Source organism: Podarcis muralis, chromosome 16 (genome assembly GCF_964188315.1).
Source record: "Podarcis muralis chromosome 16, rPodMur119.hap1.1, whole genome shotgun sequence".
NCBI lineage: Eukaryota > Metazoa > Chordata > Lepidosauria > Squamata > Lacertidae > Podarcis > Podarcis muralis.
Window position 1 is genome coordinate 42,258,511 of NC_135670.1, and position 20,437 is coordinate 42,278,947.

Here is a 20,437-nt window from a genome sequence, read left to right on the forward strand (position 1 = left end):
GTCTTAAACTGGTGTACAGGGGGCAGAGACTCAGACGAGGCTTCGCTGGTCTAGGGTCTAGACGTAGAGACGCACGCTAGGGTTTGAAAATGGGAACTAAACTTCAATAAAGACTTTGTACAGTTCTGCTGGCTAGCGTTGGTCTTCTGTGAGCTGGGACCTGGAGGCAGTCTCTGACAGTAAGCCTCGTCTCACAGTTTCATCGGTTTTCTTCGCCTCAAGCATCGCTACGGGAGCGAGGCAGGGAGGGCAGAAGACTGGTGCCTTGCGAGCTCACAAAAGTCAGGCGAGATGACTACAGAACAGAAAATAGCTTCCCTGGAAGAAGCGGTGACACAACTCAGCGCTGAAATAATCGCATCCAGGAAGAGAGAGGAAGAAGCGGCAGCTGCCTGCAGAGATCTTCAAGCCAGGTTGGAAGGGCTTGTGAAGCAGGGGCTACCGGGACCCAGATCCGAGGGGATTGGGTTGGGGAAGAGAGGAGGCAGCATTGTATCTCATTTTGATGGGAATTTGCAGCAGTACCCCAATTTCCGAGCAGACGTGCTGTTTGCGCTGCAGCTGCTGGAGAGAGACTTTAGAGATGAGCGGGAGAAAGTGGGGTTTATTTTGTCTCATCTGCATGGGGACGCGAAAGCATGGCTGCGCAATCTGTGGAGGGATAAGGATCCAGCGCTCCAAAGCGCAGATGCATTCATTAAGGCAATGGACTCCTGTTTCTTATCTAACATAGACATTGACATTGCCCGGAGAGACATATTTGGGCTAAGACAAGGGAAAGCCAGCGTAAGGCAGTATCATTCCCGGTTTTTTGCATTGGTCAACGCGCTGAATTGGGATAAGGATTCTCCGCCAGTTAGAGACCTTTTTTTGGAGGGATTGAGCCCACAGATCAAGGATGAGATGGCACGGGGAGAGAGACCCACAACCACTCAGCAAGTGGTTGAAAGAGCGTTGTCGATTGGGGTGAGGCAGGAAGAACGCCCATGGAGCAAAGAAGAAGGGCGTTGGGGACGCACACCAGCGAGAGTGTCCCCCCTCTTGCCCAGAGAGGCAGCGCGTGCGCAGTCCACGCCTCCACAGGGAGGGGGCGAAGAGCAGATGGAGATTGGCGGTGCTAGGGCTCACTCAGCTACCAGAGCCTTAACACCGGGAGAGGTAAAATCGAAGCTGCCTAGAAGGAACAGGAAGTGCTATATATGTGAGAGTGGAGAGCACATGGCAAAAGAGTGTCCCCAGAGGATCCACAAGCACACTGCAGCTTCAGTGACAGTATTGGAAACAACTCAGCAGAGAGAACCACAGCAGGGAAACGACGAAGTCTGGCTGGAATAGGAGGCACTGGGGCCCAGCCAGACGAGTCAGTAAGGAAGTCCCCAGAGATTTTGCAGCCCACAGACCCCTCCCGCCCAAACCAGTGGTGCAGCTCACCGCATCGCTCCAGCTGCCCAATGGACTCACCTTAGAAGTGCCTATTACAATTGACTCTGGCAGTAATGCAGACTTTATAGGACTGGAGTTCATTCAACAACACAACGTAGCATTACTGCCAGCCACGCTGCCCCTGAAGGTTGTCACGGTGGATGGCAGGGAACTGCTAGGGGGGCAGGTGGTGCAGCAGACACCGCCGATGGTGATGCAAATTGGGAATCACCGGGAGGTCATCAGCTTCAATGTCACCCAACTGTCGGACACGCCTGTAGTATTAGGCATGAGTTGGCTGCACAGGCACAGCCCAGCATTGGCTTGGTACCAGCGCCAACTGACTTTTGGATCCTCCTACTGTGCGGAACACTGCATTATACCCAGCCCAGAAGGGGAAGAGGAAGACCCGCAGTTACAGTTGGGCACGCTGCAAGCAGTACCCCACAAGTATGCGGAATTTTTGGAGGTATTCTGCGAGAAGGAGGCGGACAAGCTACCTCCTCACAGACCCTATGACTGCAAGATTGACCTCCTGCCGGGGGCGACGATGCCAACTGGGAAACTGTACTCCATGTCTGAGGATGAACTGCAGGAACTCAGGGAGTTCATAGACCACAATTTGAAGCGTGGGTTCATCCGGGAGTCAAAAGCGGTGGGAGGCAGTCCAGTTTTCTTTGTGAAGAAGCGGGACACGCCCCAAAGGAGGCTGGTGGTGGACTTTCGAATTTTAAACTCGAAAACCAAGCCCTCAGCCTTCCCCATGCCCAAGATAGACGACCTGCTCGCGACGGTGCGGAAAGGACGCGTTTTCACCAAGTTGGATCTACGTGGGGCGTACAACCTGATTCGCATGCGCGACGGCGACGAGTGGAAGACGGCCATGTTCACGCCACTGGGCACCTACGAATACAGAGTTATGCCCTTCGGATTACAAAATGGCTCTCACACTTTCCAAGCCTTTATGCATCATGTGCTGGCGGGGCTCCTTTACAAGAAGTGCGTATGCTTCCTGGACGACATCCTGATTTTTTCAGAATCGCGAGAGGCGCACGAGAGGGATGTCAGGGAAGTGCTGCAGAGACTGAAGGAGCACAGGCTGTACGCCAAGCTGGAGAAGTGCCAGTTCGACGTGACGGAGGTGGATTTCCTGGGCTACAAGTTGTCGGACAAGGGGCTCGCCATGGACAGCGCCAAGGTTCGCGCAGTTTTGGACTGGAAAAGCCCACGCAATCGGAAGGAAGTCCAGCGGTTTGTCGGCTTTGCCAACTTTTACCGCAAGTTCATCAAGGGATTTGCCATGCAGACAGCGGCCATCACCGACACGCTCAGCTCCAAGAAGAAGAAATTCATCTGGACGGAGCAAGCGGAGCAGTCCTTTCAGAAACTCAAGCGTCTCTTCGCGTCCGAAGAGCAGCTGCTGCATGTGAATCCCAGCAGACCCATGAGGGTGGAGACAGACGCCTCAGACAGAGCCGTGGGAGCTGTCCTGTTGCAACAAGACCAGCAGGGGGACTGGAGGCCGTGCGCCTTCTACTCGAGGAAGCTCAGCAAGTCGGAGCAGAATTACACGATCTGGGACAGGGAGTTGCTAGCCATACATGCAGCATTCAAGGCATGGAGGCACTTCCTCATCGGAGCCAGACATACAGTGCAGGTCCACACGGACCACAAGAATCTGGAGTACTGGCGCACGGCTAGGTTCCTCAACCAGAGACACATTAGATGGGCAGAGTTCTTCGCGGACTTCGACTTCAAGATAGAGTACATTCCAGGCGACAACAACGTGATGGCGGATGCATTGTCCAGAAAGCCGCAATACCTTGAGGAGGCGGCACCGGCGGCGGCCAAGCACATTTTCGCACCGGAAGCGTGGGCATGCGCGTCGGCAACCGTGGATCTGGACGCCGTACGTCGCGCGCTGCGGGAAGACCCCTTCGCACAGGCCAAGATGGAGGAGGTGCACAGGGGCACAGCGAGGGCCGACGAGTTCCAGATACGCGATGGGTTGCTCCTCCACAAGGGAGCACTCTACGTGCCGGGAGACGACCTCCGCGCAAGGGTCCTGCAGCAGCTACACGACGCTCCCACCGCCGGGCACTTTGGCAAAGAAAAGACTGTCGAACTAGTAGCCAGAGACTTTTGGTGGCCCAAGATGCGGGGGGAAGTAGCGGATTACGTCTCGAGATGTGACACCTGCCAAAGGGCCAAGTCAGTTCACAAACCGCCGGCGGGACTGCTGGAACCGCTGCAGACACCGTCTGAACCGTGGGAGAGGGTGGCCCTGGACTTCGTCACGGATCTGCCCAGCTCGAGGGGAAAGACAGCAGTGCTAGTGGTGGTGGACATGTTTACTAAAATGGCACACTTCATTCCGTGTGCGAAGGTAGCCACGGCAGAGCAGACCGCCAAACTGTTCATAGACCACGTGTTCAAAGTCCACGGTCTGCCACGGTCTATTCTCTCCGACCGGGGGCGACAGTTCATCTCGAACTTCTGGCAGAAGCTGATGGGCATTCTGAACGTCAAAGTCAATTTGGCGTCGGCGAGACACCCACAGACCAACGGACAAGCGGAGAGGGTCAACGCCATCATGCAGCAGTACCTGAGATGCTACGCCAATCAGCAGCCCACGACATGGGTGGACTACCTGCCACTCGCCGAGTTCGCTTACAACAATACGAAGCACGTGTCGACGGGGGTGACGCCGTTCTTCGCCAACAACGGGAGGCATCCCAGAACCTTCCCGGGTTTAGAGAGAGTGGGGGAGGGGGAGCCACAGGCAGCGGAAGCCTTAGCGTCGGAGTTGCAGGAAGTCCACGAACAACTCAGGAGGCAGTTAGAACTAGCAAAGCACGCATACAAGGTGCAGGCCGACAGACACAGAAGAGTTGGGGAAGACATACAGGTGGGAGACTGGGTCTGGTTAGCAGCGCAAGCAGTGCCGACCAGATCGTTAGCGAAGAAGAAGCTAGGACATAAGCAGCTAGGACCTTACCAAGTCCAGGCACAGGTCAACCCAGTGGCCTTCCGGTTGGCTCTTCCGGAGGGTTCCAGAATGCATCCGGTGTTCCATAGATCGGTGCTCACGCCCTACAAAGCACCTCATAGATTTCAGGAGCCAGACACAGCACCAGACCCGCTCAGAGAAGGGCCCAGAAAGGGGGGGTCGCCCAGGAGGGGACACATCAACGAGGTCACAGAGATTTTGGACTCGAGATGGGGGGAAGAGGGAGTAGAATATCTCCTAGCCAGAGAGGGTACCCCGGCCAGTGCCAACAGCTGGGTACCGGACTATGCCTTGGAGGAGCCTCTGCTCAAAGAGGAGTTTCATGCCCTCTTCCCGCACAGGCCCATGCCAGCAGAGTATTTCGACGACTGGCTCTTCACACCCACTCTTTCAGCCAGCACATTCCAGGGGTTCGCCTCGGACGAGGAACAGGTCCCAGTCCCGAGCTCCCAGGTGGGTTCGCCACCGGGGTCTGCCTCAGACCACTCGTATTGGTGGGACGATCAACCAGAGGAGCAGTGGCGCAGGAAGTGGCTGAGGGGTCCTTGGCTGGGACCACCCGAAGAGGGGGAGGGGGGCGAGACGGACATGGACGTGTTGGGGGACAATGTGGGGTTCGAGCACGGAGACAGAGAGATGGAAGCAGAGGAGAGCGACGTCGACGAGTACATGGGGGACGAACTGTATCCTGCACGCACCCCCGCTACGACGGAGCACCCAGTACCCACACCGGAAGGAGGGGAGGGGGGAGGGGGGGCTTCGAGGGGGGGATGGATGTCAGGGGTTCAGGAGCAGAGGGACAGGAAAGGGAGGAATTAGAGACCGAGGGAGAGGAATCCGAGGGAGAGGTCAGCGATGATAGCCATCCGAGGTCTCTAAGTCTCTCCAGCGAATCAGAGGATTCACAGAAAGGGGCTCCCGTGGTCAGAGCTAGGGGGTTGCCAGAGGGAACACCCCAGGAAGGAGGGGCCAGAGGGGACTCAGAGAGCAGCAGCTGGAAATCGGGACCAGCTTCCCCACCGGAGAGCAGTAAGGGGGAGGAGTCCCAAACATCGGCAGCAGGCAGCTTTCCGTCAGCGGAAGGACATGAGTCAGGGTTAGCCACGCCTGCATCAGAGAGCGAGGAAACGGTCAAAAGGAAGGTCAGGGGCAGCGCGCGCGCGCCAAGTTCAAATGTACAAGAGGGGGGCGCAATGAGCAGCCCGGAGAGGGAGCCGGGTCCCAAAGCCCGCCGAAGAGAGGGGGAGGAGTCCGAAGGGTCCGCTTCCGAGGCGTCCAGGAAGGAAGGCACCCAGGGGGGTAGTAGGACCCAGAGGCGGAAGGAGAAACGTAGAAGGTGGATTAAGGCTAGAGTCTTAAACTGGTGTACAGGGGGCGGAGACTCAGACGAGGCTTCGCTGGTCTAGGGTCTAGACGTAGAGACGCACGCTAGGGTTTGAAAATGGGAACTAAACTTCAATAAAGACTTTGTACAGTTCTGCTGGCTAGCGTTGGTCTTCTGTGAGCTGGGACCTGGAGGCAGTCTCTGACAGGTACCTTGGGTTAAGAACTTAATTTGTTCTGGAGGTCCGTACTTAACCTGAAATTGTTCTTAACCTGAAGCACCACTTTAGCTAATGGGGCCTCCCACTGCTGCCGCGCCACTGGAGCACGATTTCTGTTCTCATCCTGAAGCAAAGTTCTTAACCCGAGGTAATATTTCTGGGTTAGCAGAGTCTGTAACCTGAAGCATCTGTAACCTGAAGCGTCTGTAACCCGAGGTACCACTGTACTTGCATTTGCTTTCATGGGAAGTAATTATATAAGAGGCAACAAGTTTTCCGAGAATTTATTTCTGTATTCACTTGCAATTCTCGCCCTTAGATAAGATGTTACTTTCTCCATTATAGCTGAATCCCAAACTTTAGTAAGTCATTCTTTCCAAAAAGGGATTAGTGTAACTTTCTAGTTTGGCCTCATGCACAAGTTTTTCTGTAGCATTTGTTCTTTCCTGTTCTTTCCTGGTCTGGTTTTGTTTTGTTCCAGTACTATGTCCCCACTATGGAAGGACGTGTGGATGCAGAATTAGCCTCCTCAGTCACTTACGGACTCACTGTTAAGACTGTGTTCATGGAAGACAATCTTACTCAGTTATGAATGATCGCCAAAGAAGAAGAAAGATAATTCACAATCTAACCTTAAGCCAAACATAAAAGGCTTTCCTCTACACTGGGACTTGCCTGACTTATTTATATTGCAGTTTTTCTAGATATCTGCAGTCCCGAAATGATTTGATAAGACAAATAGATGTCTTATCTTGGCACATTTTCCTGGGCTTCCAGGTTAAGAGTTGGGCGCAAGACACAAAGGTGAAAGAGATCAATCTAACAAAAGGTTTAGACGTAAGGGAAGAACAGTGGGGGGGGGGGGAGCTACTAAGCACACCTACTTGGGATTCATCAAAAAGCAACATTTTTACTACAGAATATATGTGCCCACGGGGGAGAGAAGGCAAGCAAAATGCAAGGGAGATAGTGAAAGATACAGGAAATTGAATGCAGATTTCCAAAAAATAGCAAGGAGAGACAAGAAGGCCTTCTTAAACGAGCAATGCAAAGAAATAGAGGAAAACAACAGAATGGGAAGAACCAGAGATCTGTTCAAGAAAATTGGAGATATGAAAGGAACATTTCGTACAAAGATTACCATAATAAAGGACCAAAGTGGTAAGGACCTAACAGAAGCAGAAGACATCAAGAAGAGGTGGCAAGAATACACAGAGGAATTATACCAGAAAGATATGGATGTCTCGTACACCCCAGGTAGTGTGGTTGCTGACCTTGAGCCAGACATCCTGGAGAGTGAAGTCAAAAGGGCCTTAGAAAGCACTGCTAATAACAAGGCCAGTGGAAGTGATGATATTCCAGCTGAACTATTTAAAATTTTAAACAATGATGCTGTCAAGGTGCTACACTGAATATGCCAGCAAATTTGGAAAACTCAGCAGTGGCCAGAGGATTGGAGAAGATCAGTCTACATCCCAATCCCAAAGAAGAGCAGTGCCAAAGAATGCTCCAACTACCGCACAATTGCACTCATTTCACACGCTAGCAAGGTTATGCTTAAAATTCTACAAGGAAGGCTCAAGCAGTATGTGGACCAAGAACTCCCAGAAGTGCAAGCTGGATTTCGAAGGGGCAGAGGAACCAGAGACCAAATTGCAAACATGCGCTGGATTATGGAGAAAGCTAGAGAGTTCCAGAAAGACATCTACTTCTGCTTCATTGACTATGCAAAAGCCTTTGACTGTGTCGACCACAGCAAACTATGGCAAGTTCTTAAAGAAATGGGAGTGCCTGATCACCTCATCTGTCTCCTGAGAAATCTCTACGTGGGACAAGAAGCTACAGTTAGAACTGGATATGGAACAACTGATTGGTTCAAAATTGGGAAAGGAGTACGGCAAGGCTGTATATTGTCTCCCTGCTTATTTAACTTATATGCAGAATTCATCATGCGAAAGGCTGGACTGGATGAATCCCAAGCCGGAATTAAGATCGCCGGGAGAAATATCAACAACCTCAGATATGCAGATGACACAACCTTGATGGCAGAAAGTGAGGAGGAATTAAAGAACCTTTTAATGAGGGTGAAAGAGGAGAGCGCAAAATATGGTCTGAAGCTCAACATCAAAAAAACGAAGATCATGGCCACTGGTCCCATCACCTCCTGGCAAATAGAAGGAGAAGAAATGGAGGCAGTGAGAGATTTTACTTTCTTGGGCTCCATGATCACAGCAGATGGTGACAGCAGCCACAAAATTAAAAGACGCCTGCTCCTTGGGAGAAAGGCAATGGCAAACCTAGACAGCATCCTAAAAAGTAGAGACATCACCTTGCCAACAAAGGTCCATATAGTTAAAGCTATAGTTTTCCCGGTAGTGATGTATGGAAGTGAGAGCTGGACTATCAAGAAAGCTGATCGCCGAAGAATTGATGCTTTTGAATTATGGTGCTGGAGGAGACTCTTGAGAGTCCCATGGACTGCAAGAAGATCAAACGCATCCATTCTGAAGGAAATCAGCCCTGAGTGCTCACTGGAAGGACAGATCGTGAAGCTGAGGCTCCAATACTTTGGCCACCTCATGAGAAGAGAAGACTCTCTGGAAAAGACCCTGATGTTGGGAAAGATGGAGGGCACAAGGAGAAGGGGACGACAGAGGACGAGATGGTTGGACAGTGTTCTCGAAGCTACAAACATGAGCCTGACCAAACTGCGGGAGGCAGTGGAAGACAGAAGTGCCTGGCATGCTCTGGTCCATGGGGTCACGAAGAGTCGGACACGACTAAATGACTAAACAACAACATATGTGCCCACAATAGTCCTACCTGAAAGTGAGGGACATTTTAATTCTGCAGCACTGTAAGAATGTACAATGCTCTACTAGCATACAGGCAGTGGTGGAGCTTCACCCTCCGGACCAGGGGGGGCAGAGAGCAGGCACCCGACCGGGATCGCACTGCCGGGGGCAGTACGCTCCCCCCCCCCCACTCCTCTTCCTCCACCAGTGTATACAGGGAAAAGGTGCAGTTGGGGGGTGCAGAGTAAGGCCTCAAAGGTTAAAGACTGTAGGGCACTGTAGCATACTAGAAGCAACATTGAAGAGGGACATGACTGCAAGGTGAGTAATTGATAAGCCAAGTGAACTCCCTGAAAAGAGAGACAGAACTGTAAGGGGCTCTGTAACTAAAAGGCTGAACAAACATAATACTTGGTAAGTGATGAGAGTTCTGGACTTTTTCCTGGAGGAATCAGGGAATTACCAGAAGCCAGCCACACACACACACACACACACACACACACACACACCGTGAATATGAGGGTTTTGGGGCTCTCAGGGCACATTGAGCCTAAAACTAAACCATCATACTGAAGGGAAAGCAGCAAGCAATCTCACAGAAGCAATCTCATAGCATTGTAGAAGTGGAAAGAACCCTGAGGTCCACCCCCTGCAATCCAGGAATCTGCAGCTGTCCCATACGGGGATGAAACCTGCAATCTTGGTGTTATCAGCACCACACTCTAACCAACTGAGCTATCCATTCTGTCACTTTCTCCTATGTGATCCTGATCCTCAAATCCTCCTTTGATAACTCATGAAATGCACCATGACAATGGAGTTGATGTTTGTATAGCTGTGGCATTTCTCCACAGTTCTCCCTCCACATAAGAAGTGGGGAGAAGAGCCACCATGTCCTCCTGAGGCACTTTCAAGGTTAGACGTTTGCAGCTGAAGAAGCAGGATAGTCTCACTCTCTTCACAGAGTTGCACCCAGGTGGCATAGCTGCCCTTCAGAAACCAAGCTGCATGGCTGCCTCAGTCACTCAATGGGTTGCTTAGAAGAGGGGCTCCCTGGATAACTAAGGGTGGATAACCCTGGATAACCATGAAGAAACTGCCCAACAACAACATGGTTATTTCCAGTCTAAATCAGGCAGACAGCCCATTACACAGGTGTGCCTGCGCAGTCTGGCTTTCCAGCAGCATCCATGCTCTCAGAACAACATACAACCTGGCCCAGTGACAATTCCAAAAGAGCAAAGACTCTGCCCTGTTTAGTCAACCACAGTTATTCATCCTCTACCACATTCAACTGTCTGTGACTCTTACCTCTGCAGCCAAGTAGTTTCCAGTCGCTAGATGTTTAAATCTGAACAGGCTGTTCCATTGCCCTGCTCCTCCACGGCATGGATCATGATGCACCACCTGCAGAAATAGTGCATGAGATCTATCACATAAAGAGAATGCTTGGACACTACCCTTTAGGAGGTAAATATTATGAACTCTCTGAATCCAAGCTAGGGAAAACATCAGAAGCATCACACAGTACCTCTATTTCCCACAGAGCTTTAGAACTAGTTGCAGAAGTGGCTGACTGACGCAGTGTTGTCCGAAGGAAGATATGTTGCTTCTTCTGATACTCATCACAGGTCAGAAACTTCTCCTGTTCTGCGTGGAACAATCTGACAACATCTCCCTGAAGAAACACAAACACAAAAGTGAAGCTTTGCCAAAGTTATCGTAGCAAGAATACTTCTCTGTTAGATTCAAGTGTCTATACAATTTATATAATGATTAAGGTGTCCATGATGTGTTTGAAACCAAGGTCTTCCCTTCATTATAGTCGGAGGGCAGCAACACAAGAACAGGCCTTTACTGCGGTGGCTCCTCCACTTGTGGAATGCTCTCCCCACAAAGGCTCACCTGGTGCCTTCATTACATATCTTTCGACACCAGGCAAAAATATTCTTCTACCAGGCCTTTGGCAATTTAATTTAATTTAAACAATATATGCCATTTTAAACTGGTGGGGTGGAATTGCTTTTGTTTGTTACTATGTTGTATATTTTTGTCTTTTTACATTGAAACTGCCCTGTGATTCTGGGATGAAGGGCAGTTTAGAAATAATAACAATTCATTAAAGGGGGAAGAGGAGATGGATGCAGTTTGCTCGCATACTTTGCAATGAAACACAAGCAGCTTGCCTGGTGAAGCAGTGCTGCTGCTGTGTACCAGGAAAGAGAGGTGTGAGGTAGTTGAGAATTTGGGGTTGTGCCGATGCACTGGCGGAGCCAATCCTGTTCTCATGGTCATGTGCCCACATAGCCCCAACTTCACTACCACCTTCTCCCTCCCTTTCCTACTACAAAGCAGCAACACTGCTAGTGGGAGGCTATTGTTGCAGCTCTGTACCAGCAGGTTAGCTGCTCATGCAACGAAATCATCACTCTTCATGGCTAATGAACAAAAGAAAACAATGAACAATATGGAACAGGTGCATTTTTATTCTATTTAAAACCAATTTCAAACTACATGATTTGTGGTCTCTTGCTCATGTACAAAAAGCAAGCAAGCAAGCAAACAAACAAACAAACAAACAAACCCAGTATTACCATTTCAAAAACATCAATATTTTTCTCATTCATACTTACACCTTTGAGTACATCTTCTCTGTAGCAACTGTATTTCATGAATAAAGTTATCTTCCAGCTGGTATTGCAGTTGACCGCATTTACCTGTAGTCAAATGCAGATAACATCTATAGGTTATGTTGCAGAAGGCCCAGACACTAATGCTTCTGGAGCATTACAATCTGACAAGGCTCATGCTTGCCAACGTCTACTATGATAGCTATTGTTTTCAAGACAATTTCAATTATAATATGCCACTGACACCCCACCGCCCCCAAAAAATCTGGAATTAAACAATTATCTGTAAATACATGAAACTTTGTTGGCACAACCACTTGTCTAGGTTGCTGTTAAAAAGGAAAAGGAAAAAGTAATAGTCAAGCTCACAGAGGATAAGAACATGGTCTGGAGGCACATAATTCAGGAACCTGGTTGAAGCTAAGGAGGTTTGCATGTGATCAGTATCTAGATGAGAGATAACTGGGGAACTCCATGTACACTTCCTTGAGTTCCAGGATGAAAGGTTGGGGTGCAAAACACAATATGCAAATAAATAGGTAAGTATCAGATAGCTAACCAAAGTCTCAACATGTAAAGGCAGTTTACCTTTGAATACCAATTGTTGAGAACAAACAATAGGAGACAGTGGCCACCTAGACACTCCTGGGACAGAATGCACATTTGGGGGGGGGGGGGAATGCAGCTACTATCTCTATTACCTAGTAAGTCATACACTTTCATCTGATTTTTAGAATGCCAGTGCTCTGGTGCATGTTAAAAAGAAGAAAACATTCACCTCCTAACAGCATTAGTAAATAAAAACAGCACAGTGTTGTTGAGTGGCAGGAAGCAGCAATGGCATGCAAGAGGTGTAGTTACCATGGCCTCCTAAAATTTCCTCTTCTGTACAACTATTAAAGGTGCAGAATCTCTAACCTCTTTTGCATGGAGCTACTCTACGTCAGTCTCTTAATTCTGCCTATAGTTGCCAACAAGTTGTAGTTTCCTCTCAGTCTGCTACTGATCCCACACCCTAACTCTACATACCAGAACCACAGGCCTCTGTCAAACTCACCTCTTTGCACCCAGGGTTATCCAGAAGTTCTATGTTGCTGGCATGAAGAGGCTGCCCTGCATTGACCGGCATCAGTACAACTTTGTCCCCTACAACAATCTGGAGGACAGAAGTTGGAAAAGGAGTTATATATCGTAATTCAATTTCCTTTCACATGGATGATTATTTTAGTTCCTTCTCCTTTTCCTCCTATTTAAAGTGAGACCCCATTCATAGGCTTGGTATAATAGCTAACTGCAGGGTGGCCAGATGCAAAAGGGCGCAGACTTCCTGTACCTTTATCAAAAGGTTCCTATATCTTTCTACAAAAGCTCAACTTGGCTGAAATTCCCTGTTAAAGGTACAGGAGCCCAGTCCTCCTCTGCCTCTGGCAGCCCTTAGATAAACTATGAAATCTCAGATTTCAGTTTTCCAAATAAATAAATGTCCTGGGAATTTTAAGAAAGAGTGAGCAACCTGTGGAACATGAAGGTCATCATGTTGGAAAGGTTATTAATTTGTTTTTTTCTGGAATGAGCTTTGCAAATTGAGTGGTTGGCCCTTTTGTTATTTATTTATTTCCTTTAATTTATGAGTCACCTCCTATGAAACATCTAAAAACAACAATAAAAACATATCTAAAACAATCTCATTTTAAAAAAAGAATAAATAAATGTATGTATAAAAACAATTTCACATCCAAGATTACGTAATACATCTAACAAACTGAACAAAAAGTTAACAGTACAATCTAATATGTGCCTACACAGAAGTAAGGCCCACTGAGTTCAACAGGACTTACTCCTGGAGAAGCATATATAGAATTAATTTGGGAGAATATATTATCTCTGGAAATTAAAATAGCTAATATATTTTAAAAGTTTATAAATAAATGACAATCTGTTACTGTGAAAAATGGCCATATATTAAAATCATATAAGGATTAAAAACACACACACAAACTTCTAAGCGGAGTGGGGGTTCCTGCAAAGGCAACTTTTTACTAGTGTGATCCAGAACATTCCACATTATGACAGCTACCCCCAGATTTTTAAGTCATTTTTTGGGGGGGGGGGAGCACTACAGAAATACAATCACATTAAAATCAGTGGCAAAATTCTGTTGATTTCTAGTGATCTGGAATGCCTCTTTTACCACAGATTTCTGTGATTTCCTAACCAATCTCATTTGCCCAGGTTTTTCTCATTCTTCACATTTTTAGACTGTTGATTTGCTTTCAGCAGACATGTGCTGCCTTTCAGGACTAACACTCCCAAGGTGCTCACAACATACGCTACAGTGAATTCTGTACATTTTAATAATTACACTCTAAAAATGTGTTAAGTCTAGTCTGGCACTCATCTGCTCTATTTGTTTTGATTATATTGTTTCATTGCTTTTAAACCTTTATTGACTGATGTGAGACATTGTCAGCTGAAAAACAGAAAAATGAATGTCCAAAATAAGGTAAACAGATTGATAGTTCCATTGCTAGCTATATCCATTTGCTGGTATGGTATTATATACAATTGGTTCTTGGATACTTGGCCTCTCAAATTGCCTCCCACCTAAAAACAAAGAGATCATTTGCATTGTATGAATTTCTATACGGGAAGACGAGAAATATCTTAAGATGCAGTGGAGTAAGATTTTACAAGATCTGATCTAATTACATACAGGTGATGGCAAAGTCCACAACAATTCAGTGTACATTCCATCATACAGAACAATTATACACACAAGCTAGAACTACAAAGTGACTTATATGAATGGTGAACACGATCCATGCTTTCTTTGCAACACATGCACAAATGTCTTTGCTCCTTAACCCATTTGCCAACATTTTGACAGAAAGCAAAATTCATAATTTATGTAGCTCCAGTAGAACTGGCGTAAAGATGCAGATCAGCTGACTAAATTATGGCAACTGGTTGGTTACAGCTTGAGGACGGTCAAATATTTTCAAGAATACTTATGTAGATGAGTGACACATTAGCTTTTATTAAATCATGGGGTCACTCAACAAACAATATTGAAGGCTCCTTGCTTCCTAGTACTTTGACACTCACATTGTCCTGCAACTTTAATCTCTCTCTGGAGAGTTTCTGCTCTCTCCTCCTAGTTAAGCCATACAGCATGAGTGCCAGTAATTGGAGATGGAATACTCATTAGGGTAGAATCATTCAGTGCAGAGCTCAATGGACGCAAATGGAAGCTTATTCCAATGGGCAGCTAATTAATCACCTTGGATAATGGTTATGTCATTCAAGCTGCATTACAAATAAGCCATTTGCTGTGGTTTACTTTGGTACTAATGCAATTTGAAAAGAAACAACTCTGAAGCACCTTTGTGGATTAAAAAAAAGTTTGGACAGGCTGGCAACAAGGTTTGTAAGCAGGAAATTTCTAATTTTCTCTTGCACTCAAGGGAGAATGCCGCACTGTTCATTTATTAGACAAATTATTTATTGAGCTCTTTGCGGGCAATTACTGTGAACAATTTTTCTTTAGTTAGAATGACACAAGTTCCCTTAACTGTTTGCAAGTTTTATTCCACCTAAACCCCTTAGGACCTACAGAGTGAGAGATTACAAAGACATCACCGAGCAGGATAAGGAAAGGGTTTAGGAGAAGGCACCAAGCAAACATAGGAAGGCAATAATCATTATGGCAAGGTCAGAAGTCCTCACCATACCTGCAAAGCTCTATAAAGCATCAAGGAGGGATGGCATCTTGTTGTCTTTTCTAGAAGCAAGTAGTTGGTTTTTTTAATTAGCATAATTTTATTAACATTTGAAAGACTATTATCTAACAATATTTGACCAGTTAATTGCCAACCCTAAGTAAAGTCAGAAATACTGGTTTGGAGTCACTATTTTTTCCTGGCATTTTTTTTAACAAAGATAGAAATAAACACGTATTATTTATTATATATTTTTTAAAGCCAGAACGTCTCCAATAAGAATGTGATGCCCTTTTTTACATAATGCAAAGTGTCCTTGCATGCCATGCTGCAGAAAAACATTACTTACAGCCATGTAAGGTCAGAGAAAACAAACCTGCAGAATTGAATCAATAATTTAAAATTCACTGAAAGTAGAAATCAAGCATAATAATATTTTTTATTAAAAAAAACCACTTCCATGTTAGTGAAATAATTGGTTCCATGTCTGAAGTCAGCAACTACTAACCCTGTGACTGAATCTAGCCAGGGGTGGCTGCTATCTGGCCACAAAGGGCTTTTCCTTTCCTCACCCATTACCACTGCTGTTGCCTAAAGACAGTATTTTCAGGGGTGGCACCACAGCCACAGAATGGCTTCCCAGAAAGGTCTGCCTAGTGCCTACTCTGTGGTTTTATCCACAGCAGGTGATGAGGTCTTTATTCTCTCAGGTGTTTTAGCAACATTTTAGTGCTTCTTAGATCTTTTCACTGCTGCTAACCATCACTAGTTTTATATTGTGTCGTTTTATTTTGCTGTAGATCTGGTGCATTGTTCGATTTTATGATTTCAACCATTACTATAAGCCACCCAGAGCTCTATGGCCATTGGGCAGTACAGAACCTAGCAAGTAAATAAATAAATAAATAAATACACTTAGGACAAGTTAAAGGGGAACTGTAGATGGCAAGAGGGCTTGTTACCTAGCAAATGAAACAATAGCTGTGCTCTCCCTCAGCTTTCAGAGGCAGCATGCCTTCATATACCAGTTGCTGGGCATCACAAGCAAGGGAAGTACTGTTGCACTCATGACCTCCTTGCAACTTCTCAAAGGCATCTGGATGGGCTTTGTGAGAACAAAATGCTGCATGAGATAGGCCTGTGGTCTGATGCTGCGGAGCTCTTCAGGTGTTAATAGCCCATTAGGTCTCCCCTTCTTGCTCAATTCCCTTGAATATGATTTCTGTCCCAAACCACCTTTTAGAATAATATCCCAAGATGCACTGCATCAGGATTTAAGCACATTGCATTATGGAGCAGAGCAACAAGCGCTGCACAACAAGGGTCATACAAAGATATCTAGTCCTAGAAAGATGGGGAGGTGGTAACAGTGCCTATTCCAGCAATTCCCAGAAACATATTTCATTCACTTACATTGTCACCTTCACTCCTCAGTTTCCAAAAGGGCTGGATGTAAAACCAGGACCCCTCATTCCCAGCAGCATCCAGAGAGACCCGCATAGCATTCTTCTCCAATAGGGCTGGCAACCTCTTATTCACTGTAAGGTATTTGTTGCTTTTTATGTGAAGTAGCTGTAAATAATAATAAAACAAATGAATGTATACATGTGTTCTGGATGAAGACTTTGGCCACAACTCAACCCACAATGAGGCCTCCCTTACACCAAAGGATTAATGCTTGTTGTAGCCAGCCAAGAACCACACAGAGGGATTGTCAAACACCTGGCTGGCAACAGTGCAAGCATTCAGCTCAGGAGGTCACAAGATATGTAGGCCAGATTTATAGCCGTGATATCACAGTTAGTAGGGCAAACATATTTTTTGAGAGAAATTAAACTTACACATGAAATTACTTCTGACAGTCTGAAAAAACACAATGTTTTAACATATTTCAAGTGGGTTTAACAACCTGCTCATTGGCAAATCATTGTAACTGGGAATAATTTCAATTATCAAAACATCAGCTAAAAACAATCCAACATGGGAGTTTGCATGGCTGAAGGCGACATGTTATTCAGCAATCATAAAACAAGATGTTAGTTAGGTGGTTAAGTGTACGACTGAATACCCACCTGACTTTTTTTTTGTCTGGTTAATCATCTCCAGGGGTAGCCAACATGACGCTCTGCAGACATTGTTGGGAGCAAACTCCCACTAGCCCTGTGTTGGTTTTTCTTTATCTTAAAGTGGTGCATGCTCTAGTTATCTCCCGCTTGAACTACTGCAATGCGCTCTACGTGGGGCTACCTTTGAAGGTGACCCAGAAACTGCAATTAATACAATACGGCCTCGGTCCAGTATACCTGAAGGAGCGTCTCCACCCCCATCATTCTTCCCGGACACTGAGGTCCAGCGCCGAGGGCCTTCTGGCGGTTCCCTCATTGCGAGAAGTGAGGCTACAGGGAACCAGGCAGAGGGCCTTCTCGGTAGTGGCGCCCGCCCTGTGGAACGCCCTTCCAGCAGATGTCAAAGCGATAAACAACTACCTGACATTCAGAAGACATCTTAAGGCAGCCCTGTTCAGGGAAGTTTTTAACGTGTGATATTTTACTGTATTTTTGGTTTCTATGGAAGCCGCCCAGAGTGGCTGGAGAGGCCCAGCCAGATGGGGGGGGGGGTATAAATAATAAATTATTATTATTATTATTATTATTATTATTATTATTATTATTATTATTATGGCAGCTATACTGGTGACTGGGAGTGGCCACCAAGAAAGACCATATAACACGGGTCTTGAAAGACCTACATTGGCTCCCAGTACGTTTCCGAGCAGAATTCAAAGTGTTGGTGCTGATCTTTAAAGCCCTAAACAGCCTCAGTCCTGTATACCTGAAGGAGCGTCTCCACCTCCATCATTCAGCACAGACACTGACATCCAGCAACAAGGGCCTTCTGGCTGTTCCCTCATTGCAAGAAGTGAGGTTACGGGGAACCAGACAGAGGGCCTTCTCGGTAGTGGCACCCGCCCTGTGGAACACCCTCCCATCAGATGTCAAGGAAATAAGCAGGTATCCTATTTTTAAAAGACATCTGAAGGCAGCCCTGTTTAGGGAAGTTTTTAATATTTAATGTTGTATTGTTTTTAACACTTGATTGGGAGCCGCCCAGAGTGGCTGGGGAAACTCAGCCAGATGGGCGGGGAATAAATAATAAATAATAAATAATAAATAATAAATAATAAATAATAAATAATAAATAATAAATAATAAATAATAAATAATAAATAATAAATAATAAATAATAAATAATAAATTATTATTATTATTATTATTATTATTATTATTATTATTATGCTACTCAGGAACCAGGCTGGTTTCAGAGGTGTATGTTTGCAGGTTGACCTACTTAGCAGCAGCACACCTGTGGTCTCTCAACTTTTTGCCTAATTAAAAGGGGAGTTACCGTATTTTTCGTTCTATAGGACGCACTTTTTCCCCTTCAAAAATGAAGGGGAAATGTGTGTGCGTCCTATGGAGCGAAGACGCCATAGCCCCGCGACCCTCTCCCAGCTGGAGAGGTGACGCGTGGCTATGGCAGGAGCCTCTCTTTTTTTCTTGTTCTCCCCCCTCTAAAACAAGGTGCATCCTATTGCCCGGTGCGTCCTATGGTGCGAAAAATACGGTACTTAATGCACTAGGTGCAGAAGGGGATGTGATAGGATAATTGGTTAATTGAAACTGTATTTAATTTGATCAAATGTCTTGTAAGCTGCTGGTGAGGAGGAGTGATGGCTTGCAGCGTTTGGCTATTATGTTTTTGAAAATAAAACTAAGGAAAGATACTGTGGACAGCTTTTTATTTCTACGATCCAATCGCTGTGCACACTCTGTGTAGATGAAGAAGTTCAGCACCCTGATCATTGGCTGAGACTGACGGGAGTCCCACAACATCTGCAGGGCACCATGTTGGCTACCCCGTACCACTCTATCTACTGCCTAATGACCATAATTTATGACTCCTTCCAAATTATTCTGATTTTCAGTTTTGACATGCCCAATTTCCACCATATCTTCCTTTTTTCATTTGTTTCTTATGGTGACCAAGTGCAAAGGAATATGAGCCTCCTTTGCCTCTAATCATGTGCATTATTTCTATAATGCCATAAATGTTCTACTAAGTCAGGCTTCCTCAAACTTGGCCCTCCAGATGTTTTTGGCCTACAACTCCCATTATCCCTAGCTAGCAGGACCAGCGGTCAAAGATGATGGGAATTGTAGTCTAAGTGTACTAAGTGATATAACAAAGAGAAAGGTCCCCTGTAAGCCCAGGTGCTTACAGTTTACATTTCTACACAAGATAAAGAGAGATAAGGGAAGATGGGGTACAGAGGAGCAGGAGATGACACTGGGCTGGTGCAACTTGTCATGCTGGGGTGAGGAAAACAGTGCTTCCTGAAACAGTCTCCCCTGCACTGTCATTAAAAGCAAAGGAGCCCTGCCCTTTCTTCTCTGCCTCTAGGCCAGGCTTCCTCAACCTCAGCCCTCCAGATGTTGGGATCATGGGAGTTGTAGCCAAAAACATCTGGAGGGCTGAGGTTGAGGAAGCCTGCTCTAGGCAATGCTTTCACACACTGATTTCACACATCAAAAAATCCGCTGTGGGGAACTCCCACTGCAGAGCTGATTGGTATGGCATGGAGGTATGTAATCTTTTCACACTCCATGCCATTTCTGATATATTTAAACTCCTGCTCACCTTGAGGTTTTGAGAAACTGACAGTCTAGTTTTCAAAGGCTCACCTGTATGACGTTGCTGTACTTCACAATTTCACCCAGCAGTTTCCTGTTCTCACATTCATTCTGCTTTTGTTCCAGTTCTGCAGCATGCTGCAAAATAGTCACAGTTTCTTGGAGTTTTTGTTTTGTTTTTGTAGTTTAAGTCACAAACTGTTACATGAACTCAACCTCTCAACCTTTAGCACTGGAGTGTGTGGGGATTTTTTTCAGACGGAGCACCAGATGGGTGGGGTATAAATAATAAAAGTATTATTATTATTATTATTATTATTATTATTATTATTATTATTATTATTATCGGGGCAACCCTTCTGGGGGGCACATGCTAAAGGTGTGTGGAGTGAAAGGCAGAAGACTGGTAGGGCCAGATCCAAAGGTAGGGAGAACAACAGATAGAACTCTTACTTTTGGGCCCATCTGCACTATCCATTTAAAGGACTGTGATACGACTTTAAACCATCATGGATTCCCCTAAAGCATATTGGGAACTGCAGTTTATAACGGGCTGATACTTATTTTCCTCACAGAGCTACACTTCCCAGAGTGTAAAAGAGAGATCAATTGTTGAACCACTCTGT

The 20,437-nt window shown here is 46.1% G+C and overlaps 1 protein-coding gene across 12 annotated transcripts in view; it reads right to left on the minus strand.

Moving 5' to 3' along the window:
• The window catches only part of MYO18B (myosin XVIIIB), a 362,275-nt gene that overhangs the window by 293,793 nt on the left and 48,045 nt on the right, over positions 1 to 20,437 (minus strand). For 7 of the 12 annotated variants that reach the window (XR_013390943.1, XR_013390944.1, XM_077920001.1 and 4 more), the window contains 6 exons: positions 19,863 to 19,949; positions 16,534 to 16,692; positions 12,459 to 12,557; positions 11,405 to 11,488; positions 10,303 to 10,449; positions 10,083 to 10,178 (listed from right to left, as the gene is read on the minus strand). Coding sequence is in view for 10 of the 12 variants with exons in the window: in XM_077920001.1 (XP_077776127.1) it covers positions 10,083 to 10,178; positions 10,303 to 10,449; positions 11,405 to 11,488; positions 12,459 to 12,557; positions 16,534 to 16,692; positions 19,863 to 19,949 (672 nt within the window). In the remaining 2 variants the exon portion in view is untranslated. Of the gene's footprint in view, positions 1 to 10,082; positions 10,179 to 10,302; positions 10,450 to 11,404; positions 11,489 to 12,458; positions 12,558 to 15,132; positions 15,183 to 15,469; positions 15,497 to 16,533; positions 16,693 to 19,862; positions 19,950 to 20,437 lie in introns of those variants that run through there. The other 5 variants (XM_077920002.1, XM_077919999.1, XM_077920003.1 and 2 more) reach the window with 4 other exon arrangements.